At 30.5% G+C, this 23,953-nt stretch overlaps 1 protein-coding gene across 4 annotated transcripts; it reads left to right on the forward strand.

The window, feature by feature from the left end:
* The first annotated feature begins 4,714 nt into the window (after positions 1-4,714).
* Positions 4,715-22,682, forward strand: LOC148234453 (eukaryotic translation initiation factor 4 gamma 3-like). 4 transcript variants are annotated; one of them, XM_088188452.1, is made up of 21 exons: positions 4,715-5,105; positions 10,198-10,289; positions 10,352-10,597; positions 10,661-10,803; positions 10,873-11,017; positions 12,879-13,087; positions 13,163-13,366; positions 13,439-13,582; positions 14,258-14,342; positions 14,599-14,821; positions 14,896-15,013; positions 18,974-19,150; positions 19,218-19,446; positions 19,516-19,566; positions 19,645-19,786; positions 19,866-20,055; positions 20,125-20,307; positions 20,565-20,717; positions 20,898-21,120; positions 21,207-21,308; positions 22,273-22,682. In XM_088188452.1, exons 2-21 carry the CDS (start codon positions 10,256-10,258, stop codon positions 22,365-22,367), a joined length of 3,096 nt encoding a protein of 1,031 aa, XP_088044578.1. In that variant the 5' UTR covers positions 4,715-5,105; positions 10,198-10,255; the 3' UTR covers positions 22,368-22,682. The 4 variants fall into 4 exon arrangements, with proteins under 4 accessions (XP_088044578.1, XP_088044576.1, XP_088044577.1 ...); XM_088188450.1 differs by having other exon boundaries at positions 4,715-4,973; XM_088188451.1 differs by having other exon boundaries at positions 4,715-4,782.
* Positions 22,683-23,953: the final 1,271 nt, after the last annotated feature.

Genomic DNA, 23,953 nt, shown 5'->3' on the forward strand with positions numbered 1-23,953 from the left:
ATGAAGCATTTGATTATATTTTGCTGTGATATTTATGCGTATTGATTATGTATCCTCAAATCGTAAGTCGTAATATATATTTATAGATAAGAAATCCTTTTTTTATATTTAACTTAGTACTTTACTAGTCTATAAATTTGTTATATATTTTAATTTTTACTAATTTATTGCCAGCGAAAGCTTTTTTCTTCTACGAGAAAACATTACTGCGACGCTTTTAGTGTGATTTGCATTTATCGAACAATCTGTCAACAATTTTTATTTCGTTCTGAACGTTAAATATTGTAAATAGTAAGGATCCTAAAACTCCAGAGTCAAGTTGCTAAATAATTTTCTAGTTACTAGAAAATTTAATTCAGTTAATTTATTTTCATATAATGTCTGCGTACCAAACGCGATCGAAAGCTTTGGCAATATCTAAAAACACTGCTCCTGTAGATATTTGTTGTCAAACTCTTTTGCATATATTTCACAAATCATTTTACTGGCGACGGATAGTGAGGTCGATAGCTTGAAGGAAGCGTAGGGTCCGTACCCGGTTTTCGAATATCTATTACGTCAGCTTGTTTCAATGCGGATGGAAAGTATATACAAGCAAGTGACAAATTTATAATATTTAGAAAGTAATCGATGGCAATTGGTGGAATTATTTTGAAGGCTATACTGGAAAAAGAGATTTCTGGGGGCACTGCAATTAGGAAGTCGTTGACTAATATTAGCTAATTCTTGAGTTGTTTTAGGGTTGACTTTTTTCTCTGGTTTTTGCTAGCTAATCTCTGATTTGTTTTTCTAATATCAACTGTGCATTAGTTTGTAGTGAAGACTTTCTTCAACGGTGAAACAAAATTTTGTGATGAAGTCATGTCCTCGTGAATTTGTGAAGAGACGAGAAGGTATCACGAACTTCAATATCGTTGCACTCTCGCATGAGATGTATAAAAATAAATTTTATTTTAGTGGATATTTGATTTTGTAGCAATAATATGCTAAATGTGCTATATACATATTAATGGAATTATTCCCTAAGTATCTTTGATTTAATAATTGTATTTTTTGTGTAGCATTTACATCACTTGAAATATGCTAAAAAGTTTGATATGCATTTTAAAGAAATAAATTATTTCTATTTTTTTCTATAATAGCTCGTGAAACATAATATATTAAATATCTGATATATAAAATTAAAATATATCTATACCTCTGGTTTATGAGTCAAAAGTCGCGACTATTATTAGATACTTAGAGAGTGTAGTTTTTTTATACTGCGCTATCTCGAAAGCTTATTGTTTTTTTTTAATAAAAAAGCTTTTAAAAATATAGTTATTGTAGTATTATCTTACGTTGGGTACTTTTAGTGTTATCTCGCTACTTTCGAGATCTCGTAAATAGATATGCATTTCATACTTTTTGTGTTCGTTAATTGATTTTATTTTGAAGAAAAATAGTTTTTCTCAGTAATTATATATATTTATATAAAGCTATTTACTACACACAACATAATATAAATTAATTTTAAAACCCTAGGCTGTTTTTTTCTTGTGATGTTGTAGATGAGTATTTCAATTAACATATATATGTGTTTATAAAAAAATACATCATTTACCTTAATTAAGCCGATGAAGGTATTTTTATTACAATAATTTAGGTTTTTCGGTGACAAAATTTAAGTTCCATAGTGCCCCGGTTGTATTATCTACATTATAAAACAATTATCGCTTCTCAGAAGTCAAAAATTCACGTCAAAAGCAATAAAATCGCAACGGCGCCGAGGCGATTTTATTGCTTTTGACGTGAATTTTTTACTTCTGAGAAGGGATAATTGTTTTTTGCGCTCTCTTATTGATCAAAATACGGTTTAGATGTTCCTTATTTGTTTTCCAATTATTGTAAATTATAATTTTGTTATGAAAAGTTTTAATATGAACGCTAGATAATCGAGCGTTTCCACTGCGACGGCGCGGTTTTATTGCTTTTGGCATGAATTATAAACAGGGACCAAAAAATTGCATGTCATGAGTATTTTCGTGTTCACAATTTTCGTTTCCGTAATCCGGTTACACAATTTAAAATGTAAGCACTTATTTACTATTGGAATAATGGGGAATACTGCTTTATAAACTTAACATCTTAATATAATAGATTATGGTCGAAATAAGCAATATTAAAAACGACACATTCGATTTAATTTAGATTCTGGAATAAATTAAATCTTGATATGTATTTTTAACAGCAGCTTGATTTTTAAAGCAATGTTATTTTAAAGTGTACTTAGTGTTTAAATTATGTTACTGCGCCGAAAGGAGATAAACATCGCTTCTCTGAAATAGATAAGAACTGCCTTCTATCGGTAAGCCACCCTTTCTCTCATTCTTATTGTCATTTCTTATCTAGTTCCAAGAAGCTATTTTCTCCATTGTGAGATACGAAAAAACGGTAAAATAAAATTGAAAAAAGGGTCATATTGGATGATATATATAATCAATAAAATAAATAATTTTACAAACATACTACGTATATACATATGTTACCGGTTTATAACCATTTTCATGTTTACGATAAGTTATTAGCAAAATTCAATAAAAAATAAGTCATTGATTGTGCTCCGTATATTTCTACATATACTAGTTTTATAATTGTATTTTATTAAAAAAATGATTTCTCAAATACAGTGACATTATGTCTACAAATTTAACAAAAAAATTGTCTGAAAAATTATAATTTCTTCAAAATATCAACTTTTTTTAGATGAATATACTTTCAATCGTTTCTTAATAGCAAATTTATTTTATTATACTTAAAGCACCTTAATTTAAAAACTCTTAATATACAATATTTCTTAAATATCCAACCATTCTAATCTATCAATCATACTTCTACAACTAGAAGATCTATTTTTATATAAAACTACTCTCATTGCCCTATTTTGTAATTTTTACAACATAGTTTTATCCAATTTTTTAAAGCATATATAATATTGCTGCACAATAATTGAAGTAAGGCAATATAATACTATCGAGTATTTTTTTCATTTATACTTATCATATTTTTCATCCTAGATAATATATTAATTTTTTTTATTTTTTTCAATATGTAATTACAATGTTTCTTAATATTACATTTTTTAATCTACAATTTCTTCTAAATATTTGATAATATCAACTATTTATACAATAGAGTTATATATAACTATTTTTATATTATTATCTAACAGTTAGATTACTTAGATAAGACTAGATAAGATTCTAACATATCTTTATAATTTATAAACGTTTAGTTTATACTCATTTTTTTTTTAACTACATTATTTTTTAACCATATTTCTATTATGCTTAATTCATTATTTAAGTTATCTACAACTTCTTTAACATTATCACCTATGCAATAAATTAAAGTAACGTTTGCAAACAGATGTATTTTACATCATTATTATATATTATAAACAACAATGGTCCTAATTTGGATCCCTGTGTTACACCATGAGATATTATTTTCTCTTTGGAATAAGCATAATTTATTATAAAATTTTGCTTTCTCTCTTTTAAATCATTATCAAACCATTTTAAAACTTTTTCACTTATTCATATACTCTCTAATTTCTTTAACATTATACTTCTGTCTACTGTTTTGAAAGCTCATTTGAAACCCAAGAAAACTGCTCCAATGATTTTGTTCGTATTCTTGGTCAACAACCAATCATTTATCACTATTTGTAATCCAGTCTCAGTGGAATTTTCTTCTCTGAATCCCAATTGTTGTATACACAGGATGTTTTGTGAAATAATATAATATATTAATGGTTTGATTACTACTTCTTCGATCACCTTTTTTATGCAAGGCAAGATGTTAATTGGTCTCATTTCCTCAAACTTTTAACTATTTTTTATTTTAGGTACATATATAATAGTAGCAATCTTTTAATTTTCAAGTATTTCTCAGTCATATATAATTTAGTTCTTAGTATTTCCCATGTTTCTTTAATTATATTTACATCTAATTCATCAGCACTGGTTCTTTTTTTAATTTAAATATTAAATTATGAATTTCTTCTATTTAAATTCCCCAAATTTTGCATTAAAAGTTTAATTATTGTTTTGTACTAATTTATTGAATTGAGTTATTGAATGCACAATCTCGTCAATACTATCAATGTAGTATGTATTCATATAATGATTTTTATATGTGTGTATTTTCATAAATTTCCATATCTGGGCTTCAGTTTTTTCAGAAGTTTATATGTGTTTAGATGTAAGTCAAGATGCAAAATGTGCAAAAGTCAAAAGCTACGAACGTCGATGAATCGACAATTCCGGGTCCTTGGCCACATTTTTATTTACAGCAGCGATATTCTGAATTTAACAGGCGCCACGATGATGCACATGCCTTATAATCTCCAACGCTTCCAGTCTCTTCAAATTTTTTCACTACGTTGCGAATTGTTCGCTCGATAGGACAATGAAATTGATCATAATTTTCTCGTAAATTTCGATACAGTTCGTATAGCAGTGGTTAAGCGAACAAACTAACATTTGACACTTTTAATACGCGTGTTTATTGATGTATATAATCGGCCATTTTCTAAAAAGCGACAAAATGTCGGGCCATATATCGCATTGTTCATTCATAGCATCTCTCGATTTCAATTTGGCGCCATACGTGAGCGGGTGGTTGCCCGCCGAATTAACCATGAGTAGTGGGGGTTCCAGAACGTGGCTTCAGTCGCGCGCCGGCCGCCGTTGGCGCTGGCGTATGCATAAAGGTAGGGCGTAGTCGCCGCTCATCCGCGTACGACTTTTTGTAATATTTCTCGCCAACACCACTCGCGACGTATTCGTTTACATAATAATTCTAATTGAGGGCGTGAGTGTCGGCGCCACGAAATGGCGTGCTTCCCTCCGTCCTGTGTCTCCCTCCACGTGCTCGGATCCATATGTCTCGCGGGGTGCGCGTGCGCCTCCGCCCACGTGGTCCAGCTGGTATTTTTAGAGCAGTACTCCCGTTTCGCGGTTATTTACGGCCCGTTTTCTGATGACGGGCGCGCGCCCCCCGACACTCACGGGAGCCCTGCTCCCCCCTTTCCCCGCGAAAACGAAAGTCAAAGTCAATCGGTGCGTATGTGTGCGTTATCGCATTTCGCATAGAGACGACCTTGGAAACAATGAAGCAGTTTTAGAACATTTCCAATTTGTTTGAAGAAACTAAATCGCAGCTCCCGTGACCTATTATGTTCGCGAATTGTCGTCTTAAGAAAAAAACATATGAACATTCGAATTTAAAAAAAGAAAATGGCGACTATATTTGAAGTGCGTTTTAAATCACGTTCAGAACTGCTTTCAGCGCCTTGTACTTGCGTAACGTTTGAATATCTCTATTTGGCCATAAGTTTCGGCCAAAAGCTCCACGACGAGCTATTTTTATATTCAATTTATTACGATGGTAAAATAAAAATGGCGACACTGCGACGTTTCAAATTAAACTTTTGTATCGTTTTGAGTTGGTTTTATTTGTATAAGAAAAATCGATCGTCTGTTTTTAAGTAGTGATATAACTCATATCCTACTTTGACCTATCTATGACCCATTTTCAATCCTCCAAAGGACCCTGTATTGACACAATTCTTTTGAAAGGTGATTTTAAAAAAAATGTGGGTTATGCCACTTCTGAGAGAACACGTCAACTGGATAAAACCTTTTTTCGTAATAATAAAAATAACTTCATTTCGGTTTTACTCAGGTGCTAACTAGATATAAAACGATGCATATGATAAAAAAGTGTTAAATTACATTCCCAATTTTATTCAGACAATAAATTTGAAGATACTACAGCAAAGCACTCCAGTTGATAACTTTAACTCAATTATGAGTTTAATTATGCATAATTGATCACGGAAGAGCTGAATTAGCTGCATAAATACCAATTTGAAGTAACGGAAAATAGTTAAAAAAGAGAAATACATCACCATAGGTCCAATTCCTTCAACTACTATCGAGGAGATTTTTAGGAACTAGAACACAAGCGGGACTTCTATACTTACATAGCGCTTCACTACTTCAAAAATCTCCTTAATCCTCATTTGATCCTCCTATAACTTGTGGGTAACGAGTTGAGTAAGAGGACAATTTGAGTGAGTAATATATAAAATAATTGTTTGAGTGAGCATTGTTCAGAACAGTGAACACCCCATGAATACTTTTCTGAAGAAAAAAATCCGAAGATTTACCTTGCATAAATTCGCGAACAATTTGTTGTATGGAACAAAGTATTTATTTAAATGCACATATCTCTTTAAATACTTCCCTGTTAAATCGCTCCTATCAAGTAAATAGCTCATTTCAATTAGTTAAGAACTGCCTTCCAAGAAAGAGAAAGGGTGATTTTCCGATGTAGAGTTGTTCCTATCTAGTTTTATGAAGCGGTATTTATCTCCTTTGTAAAATGCTTAATTTTTAAGTAATATTTACAATGCATTTAAAAAAGTACACTATAATGTATATTTTAACCTTTCATACTGCAATAGTTTTTGGTTACTGCTGGCTTTCTCCAGGTTGTTTGTAAAATATTGTAGTACGACAAAGTTGATCCATCGCATCAACCCAAATTTTAGCTAGGCTTTTTTCTGACGATCTACACCGTTCCAAATCCTCAATGACTGATATTCCGATTAATTGATAAATATATTAATGATTTTAATTTCTATAAATTTGTTCAAAATATAAACAGGGGTAATGATAAGTATATCGGTATTGTGTGCTTTAGAGCTTAGGGGCGTAAACGCAAACTTGACATCTCTTTTTCAATTATGAATAATGATAAAATGGATAGCTCTCGAACTGTTTTAACGCAAATATAGTATAGAACCGGACATATGAAACTAGTCCTCGCGGTTTTAGGACAAGTGGTGTATATAAAGCATTGCTATTATGCTTAGTCAAAATTAATAGTGCTGCTTTCCTTTTTTTCGCTATATGAGATAAAGGTGGCGTTTGGTGTGTGACAATGCTAACTACGAGTTTTAACAGATTTTTACCTGCAAAAATATATTTTCAATTATGTTTTTAACTTTGTTGTTCTGTTCTGTCTGAATCATTGTGGTTTTTTATCACTAGATTCTAAGTTTCACTTATATTTTGCATTTTCTAATGACATTCTTAAAACATTAAAAATACAATGAGTAACGACATCGCTAACTTTTTGTTTTTATTTCCTGATTTTGTCAAAACAATTGCTAATTGCACACAATCTAAATATATTTTTAAATGAAAAATAGTTACATGAAAGGTCTCATGGAGAGCTATTGTCCTCCAGGCATAGTTAAGCTGAATTAACGACGTTACACTTGCACATTTATGTGGAAGTATCGTATGATACGACTAAGCACCACTGTTGCTTTTGAGAAAATATAGATATGTGGAAGATAATGGTTCTCCACGCAATCAACTAAGTTAAAAATAGAATAAAACAATCAGCGCTGAATACAATCTTCATTGTTAAAAATCAGAAACGGCGAAAAACTTGCAAGCATTAGGAATAATGAGTAGTAGATATATGTAAAAATGGTTACCTCTTTTGTGGTAAGTCCGATATTAATTTATTCATTTCCTATAAGTTACTATGGAAAATCGCGTTCTGTAACACGAACCGGTTCATGGAACCAATTGATTTTGTGATAAGAGACCCCTCTATATTTTTACAATTTATAAGAATAATACAAGTTTTATGGTGGTGATAACGTTCGATTTGTACAAAAACATATTTTAGCAAGAAAAATGTAGCTAATTACAAAACTACAGCGAATCATTGTATTCGGTGGTAGTTATATGCATCTGAACAGTTTTTTTAAATTGAAAAGAGTATTAGAAGTGTTTAATGATATTTTTATGAGAAGCATGTGCGACATAACCTCAAATAGTATTATATTTTTTAATAAAACGTGATAAAATGATAATAGTTTCATGTCGAATTTTTTTAATCGAACGGAACAAGTTTGATTAAAAAAACATGTAGAACTCTGTAACTTAATACATTCTTACCGTAACTTGTATGTTTCATTTGCATATGAAAGTGAAGATACTACACTTTTCACTTTATCTTTTAAAAGTTGTCGAATTTATTTTAATCACTTAATTTAAAATATCAGAATTTCTAAAATCCAATTTATATATAACTTAATGAGCAATTTTAAATTTTAATGACACATTATTCTTTTAAAAAATCAGTAAATTGAGTCTTATCTAGTTAATAAAAAATAACATTTTTGTTGCTATAAGTGAATATATGGAAAATATTCTTTTACCGTGTATATGTAACTAACACATTAATACGACTTATTTGAAAATATCATTATATACATTTTAGATTCAAGTGCAAAAGTGCGAGAAAAATATGTTTGGTCTGAAGCAAATTTGCAACATATTATTTTCCTGTTGATTTAAGTTTTAAATACAAATTTCATTTGGGGACCATTACTTATAATTATATCCTTACATATTGTCACTGAATTCTGATGGTGTACTTTTCGACAAATACAATGCTCTATACTGTACATACTAATTGCATACTGCTTGCTTTCTCTCGTGTGATTTGTTGCTCATCTATGTGTACAGATGTTTTTTTACGGAGTTACGTAGATTAAAGCTATTACGTATGTAAGTGAGAAGTGCAAATATTTTTATTTAACACTTGATATATTAACCCTTTGAGCAATATTGCTTTCACTGTTTATGAGGTGCTCCAGATAGTTATATATTCACATATATAACTGAAGAAATAATAAATAAAAAACATAATGTAAATGCTTTCTATAGAAAATATCAATACAATATAAATTTTATTTTACAAAATCACAGATTTTTTTCTAAATTATAATATAAAATCATAAAAAATAATTATAGAATAATACGTAAAATTAAATCACCTCCATGTGTATACTAACAAATTATCAAATGTGTATAAATGAACTTATAAATCGTCTAATTACAGATCGACAATTGTTCTGTTATATCTAAAAATAGAGAAATGAAATATAATACTCTGCTTTTTTTTATTTAAATGTTTAATGAAAATATTCTTATAAAATATTGATATTGCTTCACATTTGGAATAATTTATGATTATTTACACATCAAATACTATATGCACAAATTTGTATTTCGTCATTTCAACTTCATACAGAAAAAAAAACACGTCAAACTGCATATTTACTGTAACCATGCGCATGCATTGAGATACTTTCCCTTTCGCTCGCTCGCGTGTTAAGTGACGGGAGTGAGTGAGCCCTTATCTCTCACTCACTCCCGTCAATGAACACGCGAGCGAGCGAAAAGGAAAGTATCTCACCTCATGTGCCTTTAGCCCTTAAGCTAAAGATGTTAATTGATATTAATCATATTAACTAAAATAGTTTAAAAAATCGATATCCTCTAGGACTCTAGGTAATATACCCATTTTATTTACATCATATCAGCATCTGCTCACTTGTGCACGTTTAATCCAATTATCTATACTTATAAATCAATAATTTATTCTAAAGGTCTTTCGAAGTCTTGCTATTAATATTTGCTCCTTAAATGACCTCGACTTGTTTAAGTAGGTCAGTTATTTTATTGGTAAACGATCCACAGTTTGACTATTACTGTTTTTACTGTAGCAAATACAAAAAATCATTAAAAATATGATTATGATTTGATGTAATAGACAAGACGTTAATTCTAATTTGATTTGTCTGCTTATTATTTGTATTGATGATTTAAATATAAGTTACAGTAAAGGTGTATCTTATTCATCTCAGTTGAACTTTTGTAGATTATAATAAAGGTGGTAACACTAGATTATCAGTGATTATCAGTGAATACAATTTTGTTTATAAAAATTAAAAAGATATATGCGCATTTATTGGGAGCTTGAAAGTACATCCATTATTATAATATAATCTTAACACTATACGGGCAGCTGAAAATGCAAGTGTTATGCAAGTCCAATCGCTGTTTTCTTATCAAAATATATTTTTAAAAGCGTTAAACCTTTTGAAGTAATAATTTTTATGCTTCATAAAATCTGTGATTGTTCTAAATTTGCTTCGTTGTATTCATAATAAATGAATGTCTTTCTTATCTCTCTTCAGTTTGTTTGTTTGTTTGTTTGTTTTTACGCATGCAATTAATTAACCTGCTAAATCTGATAAACTTTTATTATCATTTACAGCATTCACCAAGTCAACAATTGACATTCTTATCATCGACATTTAATTGATATTCTAAACATGGATATTATTAATACAACAATCAGTCCCCAAGGTTAGTTTATTTTGTTTATTATGGTTTTGTATCGCTTTCTATTTCATTATTGTATCTCGTAGAAGGGATAGACATTTTGGAGATTAACGGTGCCACCGAAATCAAAGTAGAAGAAGAAACTTGTGATATTAAAGAAGAAGAGTCGACATGTGACGAGGTTAAGGCTGATGAGGAGGAAGCGCACATAAATAGCAACAATGTTGAGAAGAGTTTTACGTTAATAAAAAAGAGTAAATCGGAAAACATTGAATTGGATAACAAAAACGAGAAGGCGGTGAACGGCAGTTTAGAATTGAATTATAAAGAAGGTAATTAATTGCAGTTGCTCAATACTTATTTGAACAATATTTATTAATCTTTTTATTCGATAGATCAATGGTCTCCTAATAATCCTAGTGGGAAAAAATACTATGACTGTGACTTCTTATATTCCTTAAGAGACAGTCCAATTGCTCAAAAGAAGCCTGATAATGTAGAAAAGTTTGAATTAGTAGCTGCCGATCTAACTCAAAGGGTATTTTTTATATGCATATATATGTTATATAAATAGATTTATGGATGTATTAATGCTTGTGTTGTTTAGGTGACCCGTGTTGTGCCTACAACTCCGTCGTCGACGACTGCAAGGCTTTTAGACGGTGAAAATGGCAATTTTAAACAGAGTTTCATTCCTGCATATGCGAGAGGGCCCCCGCGCAGCGGAACACCCAGCAGAAGATCACAACATGGTAAGAGAAAAGCTATTTTACTTATACATAAGCCATTTACTAATATCGACAGAAAAAGCTCAATAAAATAACAAATATTTAAATGTTCGATTAATTTCCCAAGTATGAATTATGTAACACTATATGAACGATTTAATCATATATTAAATTAACTTTTTGTTACTTTAAGTTAATAAAAATATATTTGTTTAGAAAAATGTTATGTTAAATGGCAATAAAATTTTGGCAACAAATGTTAAAAATTAAATTTTTATTATAAAGTCAATGTTGATGTTACTTTTTTTTCGTATGTTTCCGGGGAGGGGGGGAAGTTGGACAGTCAATGGTCGTTTTTTTTTTATTAATTCCATTTCATCAAGAATCATAGTATTTCATTAAATGACTTGCATTTTTCTGGGTAAATTCAAGAGAATCTCTGTTTATAATTCACGTCAAAAGCAATAAAACTGTGCTGTCGCCATCGCAGTGTTATCCAATGTTCATTTTAGGACTTTTTATAACTTTCAATAAGTGAGAATCGGTTGAAGCATATCTAAACTGAATTTTGACCAATAGGAGAGCGCAAAAAACAATTATTTCTTCTCAGAAGTCAAAAATCCACGTCAAAAGCAATAAAATCGTGCCATTGCAGTGGGAACGCTCGTTGTCGAGCGTTCCCACTGCAACGGCGCCGCCACGATTTTATTGCTTTTGATGTGAATTTTTTACTTCTGAGAGGTGATTATTGTTTTTGCGCCCTCCTATTGCCCAAACTTCGGTTTAAATACAGTTTGACCAATACTTTAATATCAGAAGTTCGTATTAATATTGGTAAAGAGCTATCATATTTTTAAAACAGTAATATCAAAGCGCCGGCAAACTATAGAGCAATATTCGAGATGCGATGTTTGTCTACTTCTTCTTATTTTCCCCTGAGAGATCAGTAGGTTTTATCTTGGACTTGCCCTTTTTTTATTGTTTTTAAATATTTTTTGTCCAATTTTTTTATTAAATCTTTTTAAATGACCACTATTATATTTAATTTTAAAATTATGTATTAGTAGATGAATTTTTGTCAAATGTTATAAATGATTCATAGGTACTTTCTGGCATACAGCGGAACAACGTTACAACATCATAACTTGCGTTATTCCACAATTAAATATGTTCGTTCTTGACAAAATCCAATATTTTCTTATATATATACCTTTCTGATGAATAAATTGTGATATATAATTATATAAAAATCCAAAAATAAACATAGGTAAATCTGTAAACTAATTTTCTACCTCCTGTAAAGTTGACTACTTACGTATTTATGACTTACAACGATATTCGCTTCGCATATTCAATTGTTCAAAAGGCAAAGACGCATATATGAGTACCACAATTGGAATGAGATAATAAAATAGGTTTCCTGCGTAAAATATGTTAAAGTGGCAGTACGTTACTTTATTATGAACATGTGTTATTTTTTTTTCTGACCATCTATTATTTTTATTCTGAACATTATTGTTTTTATTCTGACCTTTTATTATTTTTATTTTGACCCAAATTTGATTTAAATTCTGACCATTTAATTTTCTGCGTCTAAATGGGATTTGTGAAATAGAAGGATAGCCTGAAAATTGTGAGATATAAATTTCATATGAAGAAATTAAATATTACATTGAAATTAAAATGTTAAAAACAACAGGGTATTCAGTCCGGTTCTATCCGCATCAGTACCTAATTTCGAGATGTATCAGAATGATAGTGACTCATTCACCTAAAAGTAACATCAGCTAATTGACATATGTAATAATTTTTACAAAATAAATGTAGTGTTAGGTTATAAATTAGAAACGATGCGCTTAATAAGTGTAATTATATTATCTTTCAGGTAAACAGAGCTTAAAGGGAAATCAAGGCCCAAGCGGTTCGACACGACAAGACGAAAGACGCGGCGGCGGCGCAAATAGCAAATCTAATGTCATTCAAATTACGTTGAATCGAGACGTTAAGTTAAACGAGAGCGAAAATGCATGGAAGCCGACCAGGCAAAAGAAAGATGAACCAGTCGAGGTTGACACTGAAAAAACGAGAATTGAAGTAAGGATTGACAACTTTTTCTTTATCAAAAATCTAATTAAAATAAATATGTAATAATCGTGATGTTTTTCATAGGAAATATATAAAAAGTTCAGAAGCATATTGAATAAAATAACACCGCAGAACTTCAAAAAACTTATAAATCAAGTGCGAGAGTTTAAGATTGACAATGAAGAAATCCTTGAAGGAGTAATCAATTTGGTTTTTGAAAAAGCAGTCGACGAGCCGAGCTTTGCAGAAATTTACGCGTTGATGTGTAAAGACCTGGAACAAATCAAGGTGACATTGTTTAACCTTATTCTTATATTTATTTATGCGCTCGGGAAGTAAACATTTATTTTCTGAATTCAGGTCAAAAGGGCGATATCGGAAGATCAGTCGGTTAGTTTTAGGTATCTGATTATTAAAAAGTGTCAGACAGAGTTCCAGCGGGACAAGGATGAAGAGAGATTATCCAGGACCAAATCGAAAGAGATTGAGGAATGCACCGATCCGGTAAGTCAACGGACGTGGTCGGGTAATAGATACAGTTTCAGTCGCGTTAATTTTACTGCAAGGATGATACATAGTATGCTAGGTAAGCTGGTTGGCGATGCGATCTATATTTTATATGCAATATACATACGTTACATATTCCAAATATATGCCAAAGACACAATCTCCTGCAGTAAAATTATTTCTTTATATAACAGATGGTGGAACTTCTAGATTAATAATTCATTAGCTGGCGCATTGTCTCGCACATGAGACAATCTTATCTCTCAAACAAAGTTTTGCTTGCGAATACACTACATTAAAAAGTTTAGCATAAAGATAAGTTACCTCTATTTATATGCAGAATTACATACTATAGTTAGTTTTTTCTAATGAGGATTCGTTTTTTATAACGTTTATTTTCTTTTTACAATCGTTGCTTGCTGCAATTTTACAATAAAATTAAATCTATAATATCAATAACATTTCACATATAAATCGTGCTCTCTTATCTTTGTGTTTTTTTTCGTAGTGTTATTAGTTATATTATATATAGGTTTTAAGTACTCTTTTTTTTTTTGTACTACCTCTTCATACTTGCAGTGAAATTTTTAACGTATGTTTGTAAATATTAATGTCTCAAGATCATTGTAACATTTAGGCATATGTACAATGTTTTTTTTTTGTTTTTTATAGGAAGAAAAGAAAGCTCTTCAGTTACAATGGGAAGAGAAGGACCGTAAATCGCGCATGCGCTCTCTTGGAAACGTGAAATTTATTGGTAAGGCATTATTTATTCACCGTAATTGGGTAGACAATATCAGTAATTTATGTTATTTATAAGCATTATTATTGATATTAGTAGAATCTGGGATTTTAACTTAATTTATATATTATATTTTTTTATTCACATCTTCAAATATGATACATATTAAATAAATAAATTTTGGCACAAAGCCAAAAAGTTCGTAACCAAACCCAATTATTTCCTTTCCATTTGGAGACGTGTTACAATGGATACTTTTTTTTATTTTCAGGTGAGCTTTTCAAGCAACAGTACATCAATAGCAATATCATGATCATCTGTATCACCGGTCTCTTGACGAAAATTGAAGAGGAGACAATGGAGTCTCTGTGCAAATTGTTGACAACAATTGGCAAAAGCTTAGAGATAACCCATCAAGTAAACCTTCAGCAGTATATAAATCAATTAAAAACTATAGGCAATGAAAAATCGAATAAATTGACCAGTCGTATTAGGTGATTATAAACGATAGTTTTAGGAGTATATTTTTTGGCAATGTTACTAAAAAAAACTGTTTAAATATCTGCAGGTTTATGATCAGAGATGTGATCGAACTTAGGATGAACAACTGGGTACCGAGGCAAATTTTGGCTACCCCTAAAAAATTGGACGAGATTAATTTGGAAGCGGAGAATGAACGTATGAAGGTGAGTCATTTTCAAATGAATCGAAGAATCTTTCATATAGTGATTTAAGTTTTGTTGATTTTGAAAGTAGGGCAAGTCCATATTAAGTTATTATTTTATATATATATGTTTAGTCTTTTTTCATAAAAATTTCATATGCAATAATTATATACGCGTTATTTAAACAAAAAAAAACATGTTTTTTAACAGGGCCCAATGGACTTACCTCACTTTAAAGAGCAATGTTTTTATGAAAATGTTGTTTTCCTGTTTTCAAGATTTTAATTGTAGTAAGAAAAGATAGAATAATTTATTTCTTTACTTTTCTATTTTATTTAAACACTTCATACTTTTTTTCGAATAGGTGCAATAAACATATAGCTTAATATTATTTTATAGAAAAGAAAGAACAACAATAAGGAAAAATATAATAATTATATACATAACACACAACATAAATACAACATAACAAAATACCTAAAGGAATATTGTTATTATTTTTTTTAAATAAAATGGTGCAAATTTTTGAAGTACTCATGATCTTTGGGTGGTATATAAATCAATAAATCCATCATATCTTTATATTTTTCTTCTCTAGGTCTAGTTTTTCCATTTAAAGATGGCAATGTTATTTTGTCGAAAATCTTTGGCCTACCCCGTTTTAAATTGTGAATCACTTTCGATTGCTGTTTTATAATATAATTTATACGGCGCATTTCTTAACCCTTTGCACCCTTTGCACTCGTAATCGTTTTCGTACTTTTCGTGCCAGCTCGGGAAAAATGTTAAACTATTTTTTAAATTAAAATTATATATTTAGAGCATAAATATAAATAAACTAATACCAAAAACGAATAAATCAGAACAAATACATACATTTTAATTTTTTTTGGTTCTCTCAAGTACCATTGGTTGACAATCCCTAACAATAAATAAACACAATAGGGCGACCACCCATTTTAAAATATTTATGTGACCAAAAAATGTTTTAACCATAAATAAGTAAATATACACAAATAACAAAGACATGTCGCTCAGTTTTAGATAAACGTATCTACCTGCGAACGAAGAAAGCTTACATCGCTTGCACAGGGTATATCTAGGTTTATATAAACTGATGTTAGGTATATTTTTAAAAACTAAAATACGTCCCATCGAAGGTCAAATGAAACGTTGCAGTTAATGTCATATTATTTTATATATTTCTTAATTAAAAATAGACAAAACTTTAGCTTTTCAGTAGCTTTATGGTACATATTTGTTTGTGATTTTATATATTCGAGCTAATAATGCTTAAATAGCATATTTTTATATAAAAATATAAAAAGTGATGCACAAAAAAGGGCACTACGTTTAATAATATGTGGGAGGTTGATTTATTATAAATTAAGGAAACAAATATGGAAAAATATTATTTTTTAATTTTTCGTAAATCCTCAAGTTCTATTAGTATACCAACTCATCAGTGTAAAACAATAGAAAATAATCAATAGGTTGTATACAGTTTGCGGGAACTTGGGGCCCAGAACATTTATCACTTGGTGGAAATATTGCTATTTTTAATATACATGTCATTACTAGTTATTATTCTCCAATTTTCTGTTATGGTGCGATTTGTTTGAGGTATCGTTTCTTTCGCTATTATTTTAATTGCCTGTATTCCATCTTCGATTCAAAGCAACATGTCTAATTTTGACATTATTTTCTTTACTATCATCATTGGAAGATGAAAAATCAAACATGAAATCCTCCCCATCACTATCATTACAATCACTATATTCAGAGATAGCACTGTTTTTTTTACAATACAATTTAAAACAATAATTTCACAATAAATTTAAAAAAAATGAAAAAATAAGTAATTAAAACAAAATTATTAATCACTAGTCTTACTTAGACACAAATTATGTACACCTGAGACTCTGTCGAAAACCCAATAGGCAATAAAAACGTCACCGACGCGTGTCTACCGAAGGACGATCGCCAACCATTGCCTTCGGAGAAATCTACGGAACATTTGCATTTAAATTTAGTCATCAAAAAAACCCCGACTTATCGCAATAAATGAGCTCTCCCCGGCTTGATTCAAGTAAAAATGATATTTTTTGATAAGATATGTTTCTTGAAACTCTTGTCTACAACACTGCAAAAACGCCATTCAAAACATGCACAGGAAATACCCAAAAATCATTAATTCAATAATTGAAATGGTGCGCCTGACGCACCCTACGAGTAATATAGAGCCAAGCGATGGTGCGTCTCATGCACCTTACAAGCGGAAAGGGTTAAAACTCGTATACAGAAGATTTTCAGCTTTTATTTTTGGTTCTTTTCAAAATTGCCTCCTCCAGAGGCTTGGTTGAATAAAGCAGGGCTGTGGAGTCGGAGTCGGAGTTGGAGTCGTGGTGTTTTGGCCAGAGTTGGAGTCGGAGTCGTGAAAAATGAGCAACTCCGAGCATTTTTTTATATTATGAAATTTATGAATTTTTAATTGCGTAATAATGAATGTGTATAGCGCATGAATATTAAACGTGTAGAAAAACACCAAAAATACCTTATAAAATTAAACTTTTTTGAGTCGGAGTCGAAGTCGGAGTGGAGTCGTGTTGTTGGTAAATATTGGAATCGGAGTCGGAGTCGTGTTTTTTTTTTAACGACTCCACAGCCCTGGAATAAAGGTTTTCACTTTTCATTTTGTGTAGTAAAAATAGATTTTGTTTACGACATGTTTGTTAATACAAACAAATTCTCGGGAATGTACAGAAAATTAGTTTTTCAATAACCATTTCTTCAACTCCAAAATCGCAATCAGATAATAAGAATTTATGGTCAATAATATCTATATTGTTATCGCTAGACTGAATAATTTTCATCCACATTAAGGCCAACTTTATATTTCTATTTTGGCCATTGCACATATCGCTAAAAGCGATAACATGTTTTTGAGTTGTCACATTTTATAGATGTTTTAAACAACAAAAAGCTACTACTTTTGCTCCTCTGGATGCAGTTGGTTCATCCCAGGTATACATATGAATTTCATCATCATGTAAATTGTGGAAACCTTGATTTGAAACATACATGTTTCGTTTATAGCATGGAACAGAAACTGTCAGTTTTGTGTATGGTAGTGCTTTTTGCTAATCAAATGTAAAAGCAAAATAGTTTTCTGAGTTATTTGAGGCTAGCGCTTTATTTTCTTGTAAGGCTTTTCTATTTAGTTTGGCATCTTTTAAATTAAGTTCATGTTGTTTCATCTGATTTTTTTCCCTTCAATATTGCATCACGTTTTAATTTACATATTGAGCGATTGCACTTTTGGCACGTGTCTTTACGTGGATGATGAAAGTGCAAATTAAATTCTTTCTATAAATTTTCTCCTTAACTTTATCAACGTATAAATTGACTTGCCCCACTTTTCTATAGTGAATCAAATAACGTGTATAGTCCATCCAAGATGTTAGCGCTCATCATCGTTGTGTTGGAAATAAGGGTGCGTGTACGCATGCATGCATACATACAAAGTTTTCTGCGAATTTGTTTACACTGATAGGAGAACGTTACCAATAATAAATCAGGGCTGTTTTAAGGGAAATTGAATTAAAAATTATAATGTGTTATATTTTTATTATAAATTATTGTCATGTTGTGGTATTTTGAAATCAATAAAACAATTCCTATAATATTATATTGGTATTTTTTAAAATATTATATTGAACATATATTCAACCCGGAGAGTGAAATCAAAACTGCTCTCATGTTTTTGAGTTAAATATGTATATAAATAAACAAAATAAGTAAGAAAGTGATATTTTACACTTTCCTCAACAAATTAAATTAAAAAAGTAAAAATTAATTGCACTTGTAATTTCACATGGTCACCCTATTATATTTTCTCACCAATACTGTGACGATGAGCGTTCATATCTTGGACGGACTGTACCTATTATGTTTGTATCTAACTAAAATAATTCTGTTTAGAATTCGTTCTCCAAATATCCATCGACGAGCTCTTCACAGCGTGACGATCGAGTGTACTCTGGACGCACCGGCGGCTCTCGAAGCGTCAACGAAGAGAGCGGCTGGTCTTCTGTCCCATCGGGCAGACGCGCCAAAACGACATATATAGTCGATTCCGATAAATTGAGAACTATAAATGTATGGATAAATTTTATTTTAATTAGGCGTTGTGTTACGATTGCTACATTTTATGATTTTTGTATAGACAGATCGCATTTCGGACGTTTCATTGGGACCCCCCACGAGCTCCATGTGGAGCAGGGGCTCTGCTTCCGGCAAGAGAGACGCTGCCGCTCCTAGTACACCCAAACCGAATCCGTCCCTCAACAATAGAGGCAATAGAACACCAGTTGCAACTAAAACGTTCAATTCCTACACATTGCTAGACGAGACTTATACAGAGCCGTCTTCAGACTCATCGAAGAAACCGCCGCGTAAGTTTAAAAAAGATAACAAATCAAATTATATCATTTAGATATGTATTAATTCTGAATAATTTACAGTTGCTGAGAAGGTTTCGGATAAACCTACTCCCAAACAAGAATCTCCTAAACGTATGTATATTTATTTATCTTGAAAGACATTTTTTTTATCTTGCATTCCTTCTATGTTAACGTACTGTTTTATTTCAGAATTTTCATTCGACTCATTAATAGAAGACTTTAAAAAATGCTCAGGAGATCCTTATTCAGAGCTGCTAGATGCTATTCTATACGGTCCGGCAAAGGACGAGGCAAACCTAGTTAAAATGCTGATAACTTGGGCTCTCCAAATGTGCGTTGTATATTCAGATTTAAAGTGTTGTTTTTTTTTTTAAATAATGCTAATTTTTACCGTCTTCGATGAATTTCAGTAACAAAAGCAAAATAATCACAGTCATAGGCAGGGTGACTGGCACGCTTGTTTATAAGCAGCACTTGACGTGCGATAGATTCTTGGAACAATTCAAAGAGGCTTTGGAAGCTTCCACCGCCATATTAGAGAAGGATGAAACCATTTGGGATCTGCTTTCGAAATTTGTGTGGTCGCACAATAATCATAATGTTTGTATTTTATTTTTAAATTATATAAACTGCACCGATCTGTTTATTTATAGTTTTTTTTATTTTCAGGAGTTAACATTTTCACAGTTACACGCCACGTGTTCAACAATTATTACTTTAGATAAAGGATATGAATTTTTGATGTCGTTGTTTTGCGAAAAGGTAGAAGATTCGAACGAAGTGCATTTAGTCAAGCGACTTTGGGAGGCCTCTAATAATATGCGTCTCACTGATTGGATGTCTGAAGAAAAAGTGAGATATTAATTGTTTACATATATTTTACTATGAAAAGCATCGATGGAGTAAAACTGTATACAATATATTTTCATCTAATTCAAACTTAATTCGTATAAAGTTGTGAATTACGATCCCCGTTGTAATATATATGTTCCTTCGTTTATTTTTTCTCGGTAATACATTATGAATTATCAATTAATTTTCTTGTATTAAAATTCAATATATATTTCATATAGCACATTAAAACAAAATTTGTTCTTACATTTTTTTAGGCAAAAGAATTTTTGAAGTGCATGGACCTAGATTTCTTACAATTCGGCGATAAAGAAAAAGCCTTACCAGAAGAAATTTGTAGTCAACTGCAAGATATGATGCAGAATCGCACCTCTGGGGTCACAGTTGCCAATGTCAAGCAGTGGATCGAGGTAAAATAACACAATATACAATATGTTTTATTCATAAAATTATCATATGATGAATAACGAAAAGTAGTGGCCTGACACTTCAAAATATATGAAGAGGAAAATTAACTGATGTATTACAATATTGTTGTATACAATGTACTTTGTTAAAATTATGATAATCATTGTATTTAAATATTTCAGACTAACGTCGGCGAAGGCGTTAAAGAATTGTGGTTCATCAGGGCTTTGACCGAGGCCGTTTATATGTACACGTTATGTTCACCGTCCCATAAGCCGAGATTCGACGCCGATAAATTAAAGCATTATTACGAACTGTTCATTGATTATATATGCGATCCAAAGCTGGAATTAGAGTGTCTGTTTACAATACAAGACTTAATGAACAAATTGGAACATCCCAGCGGTAAATTTTATTTATTATTATTATTAGTTTGTTTTAAATTATGTATTTATATTGCAAATGTTGATTATTGATTGTGATCATTTTAGGAATTGCGCCAAGAATATTCGAAAATCTGTGGGAGACTGAAATTATCTCTTCAGAGACTTTCAACACGTGGAAGGTGGACCAAAATATGCAAGTTGGAAAAGGTGATTTATTGGTTTTATCTCATTGTCATCTTAGATAGAATTAATATGCAGAAATATAGAGCAAATGAGCATTTATTTATAAGAGGTCTACATTTTATTTTTAAAAAATCGTTACATCAACACAGGCATGGGCAACCTTTTCTCCTCTGGGACTGAAATATCAAAACATTTTAATTTTAGGGGTATTGTATTTACCTAATTTTTGTGAAATTAAATTTATTTTAAGGATTTTTAGTTAATTTTACCGGGTCTTTAAATATACGAGGTATTATTATATTGCTTAAATAAAAATCAAATCTGGGTCAGAATTTTATTAGTACCGTGGTCAGAATAAAAATTAAAATAATAAACGTTCAGAAAATATATAATAATAATAGAAGGTCATAATAAAGTAATGTGCTGCCACAGTCACATATTTTACGCAGAAAGCTTGAAGTTAACCTATTTTATTATCTCATTCCAATCGTGGTACTCATATATTATGCATCTTTGTCTCTTGAACAATTGTTTAATGAAATTAAGTAGTATTAAAAAAAAGAAAAACCATTATTAATAATTATATTATAATTTTTATTTTCGTGTAAAATCAACAAGAATATACTAGGGTTTAGTTTGTCCCGAAACGCATTTGAGTGCATATGATTATGGTTTATCTAGGTACAGTCGACCCCCCTATAGTGTAGAGATTGAGACTTCGTTATAGGGGACTAGGCACCCATACAAAATTTGAGGTTCGGTTCTTTCAATTGTATATTGTTTATCTAGGTATTATGAAAATAATACTTTTATAAAACACAGACACATTCGACGTTTTAGACTAATTGAACGACTTTTGGTATGATCGAAACTCCACATGTCTGCGGGCCGCGGACCGGGAGTTGCCCTCATGTGCTTCAATGCATACATGAAACTCGGTACAAAACGTTATAGAGCGCATTATCTTATTTATATCTTTCTATTTCAGGAGTCATGCTAAAATCATTGAACAACTTCTTCCAAATTCTGGAATACGATGGCGATTCAGAGGATGATGACCAAGACCAGTCGACTGTTGAATAGATTAACAAAAAAAATGATTGAAAAGAATATATATATATATATATATATATGTATGTATGTATTTACATGTAATAGAAGGGTTTGTGGAAGAAAAGTGTTGTGTCAATGTTTTTCTCGTTCCAATACATCTCGGAAAAAATGTAAGATGTAATAATATTTTTTATATCGTTTATATTTGTGGATATCTCGTTAATTTGTCACTAAAAAGTTAAATACAAAACTATGAATTATGTCATAACAAATTGTTAAGAAGCATGTATCATTTTTATTTATCTCATAATAATAAAAACTCGTTTAAACTTTATAATAAACTATCACGCTTCTTCTGCAAACCTATTGTATTTAATCTACTTATAATTAATTGCAATTTTTCTGGAAAGTGGTAATCAATATATGATTTGTTGTATTTTTAATCAAAGCGGTTTATCTGTCATTTATTAAATATTTATCAATTAATTGGCGATACTTTTTTGTGGTGCCATAAATATATTGTTTTTATGGTGGTTATATTTTCACATGTTAATATAATATTTTTAATTTTCATCAACTCACACATTAGTTAATAATCAAGGGTGAAAGTGCAAAAATGTTTTGTCGAAACGCAATTATTGAATAAAGTTGACTTATGGAGAATAGCTTTGATGAACAAATTAAGAACAATCAATCGAAAATCTTCACGCCTGCACCACTTAAAATATTTCAGGCAAATGATCCCTTCAGGGGTATTTTGAACAAAATCAGTAATAATCATGTACGCTCATCTCATTGTAATGTTTTTTCTTCTGATTTTTTTAAGTTATTTTTAGTCAATGTTGAGTTTTAGCTTATTTTAATAACTCAAATTAATTATAATAATGCATTATTCAAATTCAAAACAATTATTTTTGAAAAATAATTGATTATCGTTGTGTTAAATTTATTATTTAACTAAATTACATAGCCATTAAAACTTATTCATTTTATATGAAAAATAGCATATATTATAGTATTTATTTATTTTAATATTTTTATAATATTAATGCAGCGGTTTCCAGGCTTGTGCTTATGTTATGGTTACCAGTTATTGTAACATTCTTGGATTTATTTTAATATGTACATATATATATTATGAATTATTGTAATATTTTTTTTTTATATATATATATATACACATATGAAATAATTATTAATATAGGTTTTTTATTAAAACTTGTCGAGATGGCGCTATTTTGGTTTTGATAAGTGCTATCAAAAAAAATGTTGCCTTATTGTGATTAGACATTGAAAAGGTATGTCCATACGCTGATTCGGTGTATCTCAGTCTCGAAATTAACAATAAATTTATTAATTAGACATGGAGTAATATCGAAGAAAAAAACACCAAAGCAAGATTTGTGTTTTTTAATCTAGTTAAACAATTTCTGAGATTAACGCAAGTAATAGACGACTATATGGATTTTATAGATATTTATTATTATTATATCGATAAATAGGGTTTGTATTTTAGGTCATATTAAGTCATATTATATCGACACTTTAGATGGGAAATGTTAAGAGACAATTTAAACATGTATATATTATGTATGAAGTTGATAATTAGATTATTT

Source organism: Plectrocnemia conspersa, unplaced genomic scaffold (genome assembly GCF_051122295.1).
Source record: "Plectrocnemia conspersa isolate PC_06_02 unplaced genomic scaffold, ASM5112229v1 ptg000006l, whole genome shotgun sequence".
In the NCBI taxonomy this organism is placed as follows: Eukaryota; Metazoa; Arthropoda; class Insecta; order Trichoptera; family Polycentropodidae; genus Plectrocnemia; species Plectrocnemia conspersa.